This window comes from Sinocyclocheilus rhinocerous, unplaced genomic scaffold, assembly GCF_001515625.1.
Source record: "Sinocyclocheilus rhinocerous isolate Xijiao unplaced genomic scaffold, SAMN03320098_v1.1 scaffold1443, whole genome shotgun sequence".
Lineage (NCBI taxonomy): Eukaryota > Metazoa > Chordata > Actinopteri > Cypriniformes > Cyprinidae > Sinocyclocheilus > Sinocyclocheilus rhinocerous.
Window position 1 is genome coordinate 310,706 of NW_015639576.1, and position 14,314 is coordinate 325,019.

General features: G+C 39.2%; 1 protein-coding gene across 1 annotated transcript in view; it reads left to right on the forward strand.

Annotated features, from left to right (window-relative positions):
• Nucleotides 1-14,314, forward strand: part of LOC107751507 (cadherin-8-like) — a 108,633-nt gene that overhangs the window by 66,257 nt on the left and 28,062 nt on the right. The window contains exons 4-6 of the mRNA XM_016567249.1: nt 7,586-7,705; nt 9,970-10,137; nt 11,145-11,332. Of these exons, the coding sequence (XP_016422735.1) occupies nt 7,586-7,705; nt 9,970-10,137; nt 11,145-11,332 (476 nt within the window). The remainder of the gene's footprint in view (nt 1-7,585; nt 7,706-9,969; nt 10,138-11,144; nt 11,333-14,314) is intronic.

A 14,314-nucleotide genomic window follows, 5' to 3' on the forward strand; every position in this document is an offset into this window, starting at 1 on the left:
GTCAACTTGACTCCCATCGCTCCAGCTGCTAGCATGGGTCTGTTACTCTAACGCTCACATTCCATTTCGGGTCAAACTGACTCTTTGGCTCTTTATAATCTTTTCCCAAAATGATGTCCTTTTAACATGGTGTATTAAAATCAGAATAATTTAATAATAATTAACAGGGCTCCAGACTACTAGTGCCCCATGTTCTACAGATGGTCGCACTGGCAGGGGGGCCATTAAAATGAAAAATTAAAAGAAACCAGTAATAACAGTCACGTTGTTATTGTTTTGCAAGTGCAATCAACAATGATTTTGCATATTTTGTACCCACAGAAATGCATATTTTATAATGATGTAGTACTGGATGCTGATTGGTCAGTGTGGCATTTTAGCAGTAACATGTTTGACCTGTTCACCACATTACTGTTCAGCTACCGTAGTGGATTGCTATTTTTGTTGCATAGTAACATTATGTCATTGACTATATCTAGAATGAGAATGACACCAGAAAACTCGGAAGCCATTTTTGTTCTGAAAGTTCCAATTGTGTTGCTATTCCAGATGCCATGAGTAAATAGCTTTCAGCAGGTAGCTGAGTGGTACCATGATGGGATACCCATTTTTCTAGCCACGGCTCCTGCCTAGCTCAGCTGCACACCCAAAACAAGCCCATTTAAGCCACATAATCACTTGTTATCCCAGATTCCATTGCCTGACATTGCTTTGAAATGATAGAAACCATGAAGAATTTCTGTGTATATGGGAAAAATATGGCATGAAACATATGCAATTTAAGTTTTTAAGGGTCTATGAGGACTCTGTGTTTATTGATCAGATAGATATTGGCCAGAGGTCCCTATGTTGGTGTGTGACTGCATTCCAAGTACTCAAATCAAAGACAGGAAACCTCTAAAGACCGACATGGGCTCTTGCCAGCTTCATCACATTCAGTTCCTGATAGTATCAGTCTCAGACAGCATGCCTATGGACCTCCAACAGTCATTCACTGACTGGCTGATGCTCACAAAACTGGCAAGCTCTAATCTGATTGGCTGAATTTTCTGGAGTAAGGACAAACAGGTGTTTGTTTGTTTGTTTGTTTCCGCCTATTCACACGGGATTAGTATTATCTGGGGACCTTGTGTGATTTTGAAATTACCCCCCCCACATCTGAATTTCGTGTGGTGCATTCGCACGGGATAAGCGAAGCCTGTGATTTTACTCGAATTTACTGACTTGTCTCCCGGATACCCGGATGTCAAGGCTTTGAGAGTCCCGTTCTATGGTCCAGATGGATTTTAAAAAAAAGAAACTAATATAGTTTCGTGCACTGTGTCATTTACATTTCACCAGGTTAAAATAATATCTCAAGCTTTATGCTTGATTTATTTGTAACACATTAACCTCAAAACCTTTTCAGCTTTCTCTTTCTGCAAATTGTATGGTGTAGCGATGATGACAGCACCCAAAATACTATCAAACACTCCAACGCAGCTCCATTCTTCGCGGAAGATGGATAAAAAGGCGCACAGCAAACAAAAACCTCGAAAAATGATATACGACCCGCCAAATGCTGGCCGAATCACAGAGATGCCGATTCGCACGGGACTAATATTATCACAGGACCTCGGTGTTCGGCGAAATATGGTAGGTCATTTGCGGGGGAATTTTTACTTTACAAATTACAGACATGGCCGATTCGCACGGAATTAAGATCACAGACAACCTCCGCATTTATTACAAATAACTGGAGGTCACCAGGTAATACTAATCCCATGCGAATAGGGCTAAAGTCATGTTTACAAGGTACCAAGGTACATTGAGTGTTGGAGGATGACGTTATCACTGAATCTGCCAAGGTGTCAGATTTCGTTTAGTTAACTGGAAATGCAAAAGCAGACTTGTACATTCTGCTTTGTTTTCTGAGCTACATCTGTTAAATAGTCTGTATTTTGTGATGGACATAGTAGGCTATACAGTACATGTAATTTTGTCTCTGCTTTCTGAATAATAGTTTGTGTCTGTGCCTGTCTATTATTGTGGCATAATTCATTTGAGACAAACCTCTCCCAAAATTATTGTCTGCTTTACATATTGGTCAGGCAATTTCTTCTTGTCTAAGTGGACAAGGGAAAAATGTTATACCGTTGCTTCTTTCTATGTTGCGTCAGATTGTAAATTATGCGTGCTTGTGTTTGTCCATACTATCAAAGTCAATGGGCTCCAATGTTGTTTGGTTCCAAAAGTTGTTCCAAAATATCCAAAGTATTGTGTTCCAAAAAAGAAAGTAAGTCGTACCGGTTCAAAATAACAAGGGTTGAAAAGGGTGAGTTAATAACAACAGACTATCCCTTGTGCAGTGATTTGAATAATTTATTCAGTATATGCTGATTTTGTCATACAGACTCCTGCCAAATATTGAATATTATTTAGCAAAGTTAGCGTTAGCAACAGAGCTACAACAGTGCTTGACATATCCTCATTTAGCTGCAGTAAACTCCTTATCATTTAATATTCAGAATATTCAGTCACAGCTAAATCCCAGATAATGATATATGCGTGCTTTTAGCTATTTCATGTGGAGACCACAACATTTGAAGATCTTCACTCAACAGAATGAAATGACCTGACAAGTATAATATCATTTTCCTGCTTCGAATTGATGCACACAATTCGGTAACTGCTGGCACAGAGTGTGACCGTGTTAAAGTTACTGTGGATATGCCAGTGGATAATGATGCCACCGCAGACACAACCACAGAGAAGCACAGCATGGCCCAGGGCTATAGGAGCAAAAGCACTGAGATGTAAACAGCTTGGAAGTGGCCTGGCCCGGGGACATGCAGTGGCCTGCTCAGGGTGATGCTTTCCCCCATATTCCTCAGTGGATTCATGAATATACATGTAATCCCAGTCAAGCAAGGAAGGGTGACTCGTCTCAGAGTCCGTGGTGCATGGACACCTATCTAACAAAGACAATCTAACTGGTCTCATGGCAAAAACGTACCTGGGGGCAGTTTTTCACCAGACGCGAAATACATACCAATAAGTACATATCACTGCAGTTTGCTAAATAAATGAACACTAGAGGCAGTAAAACTCCGACACCATTTATTTCTTTTCACACAAATTTACAGTTTCGATTAATAAAGCGTAATTTTCGCACAATTTCTTAAAGAATATTATGTTATGACTACAACACCATTTTAATATGCTGGGAGATTTGAAAACTGATGCTTTTGAATGTTAGCATCGCACATATCCCGCTTCATATCTATGGGTTTTCATAGACGGTAGGTTTGTTCGGTAGCCCACGGAGTACGGAGACGTACTTGAGAGGCGCTCCGGATCGAATCCTGTGTAACTACGGTTCGACAAAACAGTTCAAATCTGCATATAAGGAAGTTCAAATGGCACGGTTGCATCAACAAATGTGTTTTTATATCAGTTTTGCATTTGTTAACACTATCGGGTAGGTTTAGGGTTGGGTTTGCCCATATTTCCAACACGATAGAGCGTTAAATTTTAGCGACAGTCCCCGGATATTTGAATTCTGAACCGCCGCAATACGTACCTGAAGCAACGTAATAAAAGCACTGCAATACGTACCTATATCAATGTAATAAAAACGTGCCAGGGTTCACATATTGAAACCGTGTTTTAGCGCCACTCAGTGGACATTTTTCTTTGAAACTGTGGCGAAACGTGCAGTAAGGTACGTAAAAACAGTGTTGCAGAAAAGTGCCCAGAGGTACGTATTTTTATGAGAGCAGGTTGAAGACAATCCTGGCCTCCCAAATCTCTGCCATGATGCAGCTGACAATACTACACTTCAGTGTTTATCCACCGCCCACCCAAAGCTCAGTTCATAAGGAGGTTTGGTATTGATTTTCTTTCACTGCATCCATGTATGCAGTAAGTACAAAGAGCAGTTTCCCTTTATTTTTTTCATTACGCCCAATGCCCTGGTGCAGTGTTTCAAGCATGCAGTTGACATTTCTCCAGACACAAATACGATTTTTATGGCTGTTCTGTTTGAGATCCTTGAACAACTCCCATGGCTGGAAAGGCAATGAAGCACCCTTGATTTCCCAAATGCGATGGAAGGAATGTCATAATATTTAGATTAATGTGCTGCGGAATTGCATCAAGCAAGCTAGGTATCATTTCTGACTGGGTCAACGCGATCACAACTCTTTATAGGTTTGTCAGGGACCCTTATAAAGTTTCATACTACTTAAAAAAAATAAAAATAATAATAATAATAATTACAATTATATGTTATAGCACCAGTAGATAGAAGATAAAGTTTTGAAATCAAGTTTCAGCAAGTGTCCACCACCCAAGGGTGTCACCAGCCAGTACCCACGAGTCTCGGACTTTGCGGTGCAATGCATTGCAAGGACAGGCTAATCTGTACTGATTTGGGGCTCAGCCAGTGGAAGGATCCTCTAATCCCTCATTCTTTTTATCAGAGGAGGAGAGGCAAATTTCACTTCTGCACAAGAGGGGGAAAGGAACTATTTCATGCCTCAGTGACACCACTGTTTTTCAGAATGGTTGTCTTCTCTTTTTTAGGCCTTATTCTATATGCTGCATAGCTGCATTCTGTGAAAAAACTTGCTGTATGTGTATTTTTATGCATTTATTTATTTATATTTTTGCTGCGAGAGGTAGGGAGATAATGTAAAGACACCTTTGCCAATTAGCACATTGGCCCATAGTTGTCCTGTGTTAACACCATTGCTCTTTCCCAGAAAAGGAAGTCATTAAACTTATTAATGCAGCATTCATCCTTTTATATGCATTGCAAAGTAAAAACATTCATTACAAAATTCCATTATATTGTTTTCAGCTGGCCTCCTACTCTCAGCAAAACAGAATATGGGCAGCCACTGCCGCTCTATAGTGGTAAAACAGATTAAAGACTGTACGTGCCTGTTCGGAAGGTGCGCTTGATGTTCCTACTTTGAGTTTTTTAACAGTTGTCCAGTACAAAGTAACAAGAGGAAGAGACAACTGCGGTATCAATCAGCTTTCAGAGCTCCACAAGTCAACAGTAATGTCTCTATGAATCTCTCTGCCTCTAAGGCAGCTTTGAGAGGAAACACTGAGTAAATAAAGAGAAATATTCCAGTCCTAGATAAAGATAAAGGGATTGCTTTTATCTAAACATGAATCAGCTGTCTTACGCAAAGGGAGCCATAGAGTACCTCCCCAGGGCCGTACAGATAAAGAGATCATATACTGTTAGCAGCGTTTGGGATTGCGATAAGGAGACTATTGTGCCATCTACATACACATGCATTCTGAGAACACAAACACTGACATTCATGGGTAATGTAATTAAAGCATTTGATAACACAGTACAGTATGTCAAGATCCTGCTGAGTGTAAGGAAGTAGTGCATGTCGAGTAAGAGATATCCTGTGGGGTGAATGGCTCATATTTCTCTGGTCATGTTTCACACGTATCATCCGCATACGTACGCACTCAAGGACGTAAACTAACAGTCATCAGTCATTGAGAAAAGCTCAGACACCTCATCAAATGTGGGTCTTAATGTGTCTGACACAAACTTTCTGTCACACATACATCTCTGTCCACTGGTAGAAGTTGTCACGTGTAGCATGAAAAGTATTAATTTTAGTTTGAGTGTTTATTTCAGTTATTATCATCCATAACATGAAAATATTTATCATTTTATCAGTATCGGTGGTATATTGTGGTATATTTTAATGAATTATTTAAAGGTAAACTATGTAATTTTTTTGTTCAAAATGTACATAATTTATATAATGAGCGAGTACATCATGAATCCATCTTTTAAACTGTGTTTGTGTTTATTAACCACTAGAGCGCCAAAAGTTACATTGTGTAACTTTAATTCCCTTTCAGTCGGTCACTCTCGACGTCACGTCGGATGACCGACAAATTGGAATTGGGTTTTATTTTAAATTATTATATATATATTTTTTACTTGTTTGTTTGTTTTCTGTTTGGCTGATAAGCATCAGAGGTGGGACAGGATCCCATTATCAGCCTTCATTAGTTTACATTATTAAACAGAAAAGTGGGGAAAAAAATAAACAGTGAAAAAGCTTTATAGCATCAATATTCAATTTCACAAACCTTGCAAATCCAGCTGTTTTTCTGATCTTCTGAATTGTGCATTGTAGCCTGCATAAAACGTGTGTACTCTGTGCATGACAGTCCATCTGTGCAAATTGGATGCAGAGAGAATTGACAATATTTAAGTCCTTGATTTCAAACTATGATGCGCTATATCCAGTGGGCTGCTATTACATATTCATGTCATATTCACTGTGTATTGTATGTAAAATATATATATATTTTTTGTTTTTGAGAAAATATGATTCCCAATGCACACAGACTTAACCGATTACTGTAGGTTACCTTGTTTACTTCCTTTTTAGTCATGTTTTTAACATGTTTATTTTTTGTTGATAAAAATAATAATAATAATAATAATAATAATAATATCCTATAATATAGGATTACAAAATCAAGTTGCTATCTAAAGTATACATATTTTTATTTTGCAGGTTTATTTTCCCATCAATTTAATTGTTTTCTTCATACTTATTGATTTTGAAATTATTTTTTCATGTTTAGATGTTATGTAAAATAAATATCAATTTAATTGCAGCATGTGCTATGTACTATACTTAAATTTAATAGTGTGATATCGTATGTCCAAATGGCTCTCTAAGATATCGACATCTGTCGTCAAAAAATCCGTATTGCGCGATCCCAATCGTTTAATCCCTAGTCTAAGTATTTTTCAATATATTTTTTTTTTTTTTGCTGCTATCTCTCAAGGACAGTCGTGGTACCTCATATTTCTCAATGGAGTCAAGTCGTGAGGGCTTCACATGTGTTGCTTCAGGGAGATGTAGTGATGTACCTTCACTTCGGCCTAAATCAAGTCGTGCACATCCCAGCCCTCACAGTGAATGTTTTTCATGCTGTTTCCGACAGCTCCAGATACCTGTAGCTGCAGCACAGGCATGGTTGCTGGTCAGACGCTTACCAAGCTGTCAGAGTGCTGTGGAACATGCTTTACAAACAATTACCACACCATCTGCACTGTCAGTGAGCTGTTTAGCATTAGCGTCTCAGTTTCTCTCCCACACTCACTCTCTTTTGTGTCTCTCTCTATTTTTGTGCTTCTAATTTTTCCTCTTTCTTCTCAATTCATCCAAGCCATGGGTTAATGAAGAGGAGGTTAGGAGAGCAGCATGGATTGTTTGTTTGTCTGACTTTCTTCGTTTTGATCTTGTTAAGGCCTGGAGCAGTGATGTTTTTTCATCGTGGAAGTCTCACAGCGTGAGCGAGCGCTTGTGCACATCTGAACAAAAAAACACTGTTATGAGTTTATTCCAGAGAAGCTCTTACACCATGGCCAGAGGTATTGTTGAAACATCGGTAGGGAGAGAACAAAATATTTGTTCTCAAAGAAAACAAGTTCAGAACGTGGACACAGTGGTGCGGTAAATGGAAATAATTGATTTATTTGTTCATTGCAAGTCATTTTTGTTTATTGAAGATGATTGTTTTCTCTTCTGCTCCACAGGTACATCAGTAACAAGAGTAACTGCAACTGACGCGGACGATCCAGTGTATGGAAACAGTGCCAGACTGGTCTACAGCATTCTGGAGGGCCAACCTTATTTCTCCATCGACCAAACCACTGGTAAGTTAATCAATCCACATTGTCCAGATGGTCATGAATCATTCAAATGATTCAACAACCTTATTATTATGCTTAGAAATAGGTGTAAGATGAATGTCCCTTCGTGTACCAAGACGAGTTTTAGGTGTTAGACCATTTATTATTATTATAATCATTGTTATTATGATCATCATTATTGGAGGCAGGAAATAAATAGTAGAGAAAGACCAAATAAACAAGATCATTTTACCTGAAGGACATATACAGATGCTGATTTTGTTCAGTTCAAAGCAATTTGCGTCTTCTGATTTAAATGACAGGGCTATCTTTGAATTCCATCTGCATTCTGCTTCCTTTTCAACCTTGACTTTGTTTCTTTTCCCTAATTGCATTTTCAGCTGACTTGTTAAGAGTGTGTCTGTAAGCAACATGATTAAATAATGGTGAATTTACATTAATAAGCAATGAGATGGAAATGAACAGCGTGTAATTTGGAAAAACAGCAGACAATAAGCAAGTCCTATATCTGTCCAAATTGTATGTGCATAATAAATGAACAGACTTTAAATATCAGTACTTGTTTTCTTATGAGAACACCTTGTGCACTTCATAACCCCATGCATTTCAATCACTCACTGTCAGCTTTGTCTAAGAATGCAAATGGACGAGAGAAGGTGCGAAAGCCCAAATTGAGGTGTCGCGTGCGTGGTTTGCTTGATTACTGAACACATGCAGATGGCTTATTCAAGTGAGCCAGATGTTTTAATGAATGCTAATGAAAAATAAGAGGTAAAGGGAAAACAACCATTAGAAACCATTTGACACATCCAACACCTCGTAGGAAATGAGACACACTTGATAAATAAATAAACATCATGCACCAATTCATTATTTGGTTAATGGCTTGCAAAAAGAAAAAAAGAAAAAAGAAATAAATGAAAGGAAAGTAAACCTCCAAATACCTATGGAAATGAATGTCTGTGTTGCCTCGCTTCTGTGATCATCAGGAATTCATTCAAATAGATAATGATAAATCAGGATGACAATTGAATGAGTATTGCAGTGTGCATCAGATTCAGTGTTGAACCGCATATGGCGCACACACACAGCTGCATCCAGCACTCAGGGTGGCCTGCATCTCCGTAATCCTATTGACAATCAGAGCACTTCACCTCTCAAAATGCACCTCCTTAGTTCACTGAAATTATTGTGGTCTGTTGGTCTCCATAACAGAACAAGAAACAAAGACATGTAAGTGCAGCAAAAAAAAAAGTCTAGCAGACAATGCACGCATGCACGCTGTGAATTATTCATGCGTAATGGAACCAGAGCTGGCCCTACAACACACTTACCTTTCTTCCTGTAGAATGCATTTGTTTCCTTAGTTCTTTTCTTCTATTATTTGCCAATCTCTTTAACGTAGTTGCTTCTTAGCGTTTCCTTTTTTTTTTTTTTTTTTTCACAAAAAAACCTGATTGATTGTATAAGATTAAAAGTCTATGAAGATTCTCAGTCATTCAGATCATTGTAAAAAAAAAAAAAACAGAAACCGCGTAGCGTATTTGTTGAGATGTTTTGTCAGTTCCCCAAGTGACTTCATCAGGATGATGGTGATTTCCCAGAATTTCCCGCACACCATAACATCATAAGGCTCGCAAATTGCAGTTGGAATCGCCTCCACAATGGTAAAAATCATGATCGCAGTGTGAATTGGGGCGACACGTCTGGGGTAAAGATGAAAGGATAGTGTTAAATGATGGGGGACTCAATCTACAGCCAAAGAAACCGTGCAAAACAAATACAAGAAATAGGAAAAATTGCTCTGGATGCTTTTAGGAAATATTTAGTAATATATTTTAAACAAACAAAAAAAGTCAATGATGGTACATACAGTATTAAAGATTATAAGGGACAGGCAGCATAATTCACATTCAGTCGGAATATAAATGACTCGAGGTGCTGGGACAAGTCCTCAGCAAACAAACAAATTAATTTGCAATGCCAAATGAAAGCAGCACAGGCAGTGTGTGGCACACAATAAGCTGGTCGGGGTGTCACTGTCAAGGACAAGGGAAGAGCTAACAGATTTTGCAAACTGCAAACCTCAGAATGTACAATGGCATGTTTGTCTATAGACCATGTTCATTTTGAAAATATAGCATATTCTTATGTATTTATTTTTCATATCAAAAAGAATTAAATGAGAGATTATTTTTAATGCATTATTTTCTTTGTAATATCAATTGGTTATATGCCAATTACTGTATTTATTGTTCTTGTTATAGCAGTCATTAGGGTGGCTCTGGCAGGGATGGATCGTGAGATGAGGGAAGAGTATCTTGTTGTCATTCAAGCAAAAGACATGGGTGGTCACATGGGCGGATTGTCAGGAACCACCACTGTGACAGTCACTCTAACCGATATCAACGATAACCCACCAAAGTTCACAAAGGGTAAGAGAGACCCTTTTTTATTAACTATATGAAATGACTTGTGGTAAAGTTCAGAAGTTTGGGGTCAGTTAGATTTATTTTTAAAGAAATTAATACTTTTATTCGGCAAGGATGCATTAATAAATAAAAATTGACAATTTACATTGTTATCAAAAATGTTGGTAACACATTACAATAAGATTCCACTTGTTAACATTAGTTAACTATATTAGTTAACATAAACTAGCAATGAAAAATACTTCCAAAGTATTTATTAATATTAGTTAATGTTCATTTCAACATTTACTAATATATATATATTAACATGGACTAACAATGAACAGCTGTATTATTATTATTATTATTATCTAATGTTAACAAAGATTAATAAATGCTGTAACAATTTGCTCATTGTTAGTCAATGCATTAAATATAGTTAACAAATGGAACCTTATTGTAAAGTCTTACCCAAATTTATATTTATTTTTAAGTTATTTTGAACATTTCATTCATCAAATAATAAAAAAAAAGAATAAAAAATAATGATTTCCACAAAAAATATTATGCAGCACATTTGTTTTCCACACTGATAAATATATGAAATGTTTATTGAGCTCCAAATCAGCATATTAGAATGATTTCTGAAGGATCATGTGACACTGAAGACTGGAGTAATGCCTGCTGAAAATTCAGCTTTGCCATTACATTTTAACATATATTAAAATAAATAAATAAATAATAATAATGATACTACTACTACTACTACTAATAATAATAATAAATTGTAATATATATTTTTTATATATAATATTACTGTTTTTACAGCATTTTATGTCCAAAACCTTGGTGAACATGAGAAACTTTCAAAAACATAAAACAACAATAACAGCAATAGACTTATTGACCACAAACATAAAAAAATATATATCATTTTTTGTTTAGTATTTAAGTTATTTTGTTGTTTCTCTGAGTGCTATTTGTCACCTGACAGACCAGATCTTCTCCGTTCTTGTACCTCATCTCTAAAGGCTCTTATGAGTTCACTATTCCTGAGGATCTTGGCATCGGGAAGCCTGGAGGAAGAGTAAAAGCGAATGACAGAGACATCGGGGAAAATGCTAAATCAACTTACAGCATCATAGGTGGAGACGAGAGGGATATCTTTGAGATTGTCACTGATGCTCAGACTCAGGAGGGAATCCTCAGACTCAAGAAGGTAAGACCAGAAAAGTAGGCTTAAAGGGTTAGTTCACCCAAAAATGAAAAGTAGGCTGTCTTTTACTCACCCCAGAGGCATCCTAGGTGTATATGACTTTCTTCTTTCAGACGAATCCAGTTGAAGTTATATAAAAAATTGTTCAAGCTCTACCATTGCAGTCAGCGGGTCTTGCAATGCTTCAGTCCCAAAGAAGTGAAATAAAAATGCGTTTTTGTAAGAAAAATATACATATTCAAAACGTAACAATCACTTTAATCTAGCTTGCACCAACAGTTGTACACAGAAGCAGTTCAATTCGCTACCGAAGCCCTTTGTTCACCCCCTGGAGCTGTGTGAGACACTTTTTTTATGGATAGGACCTTTTTATTTCACTTCTTTGGGACTGAAGCACTGCAACACCCGCTGACTGCAATGGTAGAGCTTGGAATAGCCAGGACAATTTTTTAATATAACTCCGACTAGATTCGTCTGAAAGAAGAAAGTCATATACACCTAGGATGCCTCAGGGGTGAGTAAAACTTTTTTTTTATTTTTGGGTGAACTTACCCTTTAATGTGCCATAGGGACTCTCTATCAATTGTAAACTGTCTGTTACATGATTGTCACTGGGCTGCATATTGTGAAAAATATGAAAAGTGGCTCATTAACAATGACAAATGACTGCTAGTATTGCAGAGACAGAACATCTCAGTATGTATTGCAGGGGTTGGAACTTGGAAACCTGTTTGACACCGCGTGCCATTTTAAATGTAATTTCAAACACTGTGCCATACCCTCCAAAAAGAAAGAATTAATCATGCAAATTAATTAATTATGCAAATTACCGTCTTAGTGTTTAGTGTTTTACTCTTTTTTTTAAGTTGGCTACATTCTTTTCACTGGTGTTGTCGTGTTTGTTGTTCCCTATGAGTTGTGTGTCATGTGGAGATAAGTTGAGTGCATATTTTTGTATAATCACAGTCATTGTGGTTTGTGTAGAATAGCAAGGTTTGTGTAGGTCTGGTTGTAAAACTCAAAAAAAAAAAAGATAGCAGTAACTTCGTTTTTGTAGCAAGTATTGTTCTGAAATCCAAAAAGCAACAAATACAACAGAACAAACTGTGGCTTATCATCTGATCAAATAGTGAAGAAAATAGAGTTTGGCTTCCAATTCAACTCAACTAAATAATACAGGCTGCATGACTGTGAGGAGGATTTAATGAAAGATTTACAGTAGATTGACATGCAGATGCAAAGGAGTTCAGTAACTTTTCTTTTAGTTTTACACAGCTGGAAATTCACACTTAAAGTCCCTGTACGCCTAAAATTGGAACTAAAACTGCAATCCAGGTGTTCTGAGGTTTGAGAACTACTGTAACTCTGAACCCCTTGACTTTCTGTGCTCAATTCTCAGCTCTTGTGTAGCAGCGTATATTTGCATATGGAATGGACATTGTATGCAAATGAAGAACCCTTCACAGTGGATGAGAGGACAATGAAGCCCTTTTTATCTTACAGAAACATCTACAGTGTGACTGTGCAGCAACAATTATGCACAATGTGACAAAAATATGGGAAAATGTACACGATAAATTAGTTATTTTCACCCCATATTTAATATATTTTGTAAAAATTGTACATGATGACAAAGCTGTGCATATTAGGATGTGAACAACATAATGAGTATGTCAATTAGTATTGAGGACTTGGGCATGATCACTATTAATATGAAAAATTATACCAGAATTAAGCCAATTATACCTTACATAATCAGCAATATTCAACAGTTTGATGCATCATCCTCAACCAGAGTTCCCTTTCAGTCGGTCACTCCGAGTCACGTCGGTGACCGACGAATTGGGATATCGCTTCGATAGACCAATCCACTTCGAGTGTAAACTAAACGAGCCAATGCACATTGGCATGCAATTATTGCATCCAGCTGCCACTGATCACAGCGTGAGTATACCGCAGGGAACCAACCCTCTGGGGACCATCACTCCTCTTGCTCCTCCGATCCAGTGGAGCGACCCACGGAACGCGCTGGGCCCTCTTTAAAGAGCGTACCAGCGGTATCCAGTGGACCTCCCCCCGACCAGATGAGGATCTCAGCATCGGAGGGAGAGCTGTCCGATGAAGATTCGTCCGCGCTGCCGCCCTCCGGGACGGTGGCAAAACCTGAATCGGATCCGGAGATGACAGCTATGCTTTCCCGGGCCGCCGAAAGGGTCGGGCTCGAGTGGAAACCTCCACCGCGTCCCGAGCCCTCAAGGCTGGATGATTGGTTTCTCGGGGTGGCTCGCGCTGGTTCTCAGCGCCCCCCCCCTGGTGCCTTTCTTCCCGGAGGTGCATGACGAGCTCACCAGGTCGTGGACGGCACCTTTTACTGCCAGAAACCGGCCGGCGGGCTCTTCCTCCCTCACCACCCTCGACGGCCATGCAGCGAAGGGGTATTCGGCGATCCCCCCGGTGGAGTGGGCAGTAGTGATGCAATTGTGTCCTAAGTCCGCCTCCTCCTGGAGGGGAGACCTGGTACTTCCTTCCCGGGCCTGTAGGCATTCGTCTGGTCTAACCGGCAGTGCCTATACGGCTTGCGGGGAAGCTGCTTCCGCCTTGCACGCTATGGCGTTACTGCAGGGGCACCAGGCTAAGGCACTGAAGGACCTGCACGAGGGTGGTCACGATCCGGAAGTTCTGAAAGAGCTCCGAACCGCCACTGACCTCGCGCTCCGAGCGACGAAGGTCACCGCGAGTTCTCTGGGTCGTGCAATGTCCACGCTTGTGGTCCAGGAGCGCCATCTCTGGCTGTGTCTGGCAGACATGAGGGACACCGACAAGGTTCGGTTCCTCAATTCCCCTGTGTCCCAGACCGGCCTCTTCGGCGACGCAGTCGAGAGCTTTGCCCAGCAGTTCTCGGCTGCCCAGAAGCAGACTGAGGCGATCCGACACATCCTGCCCCGGCGGGCAGCTGCTGCCTCCACCCGTCCGCCGGCTGCAGCG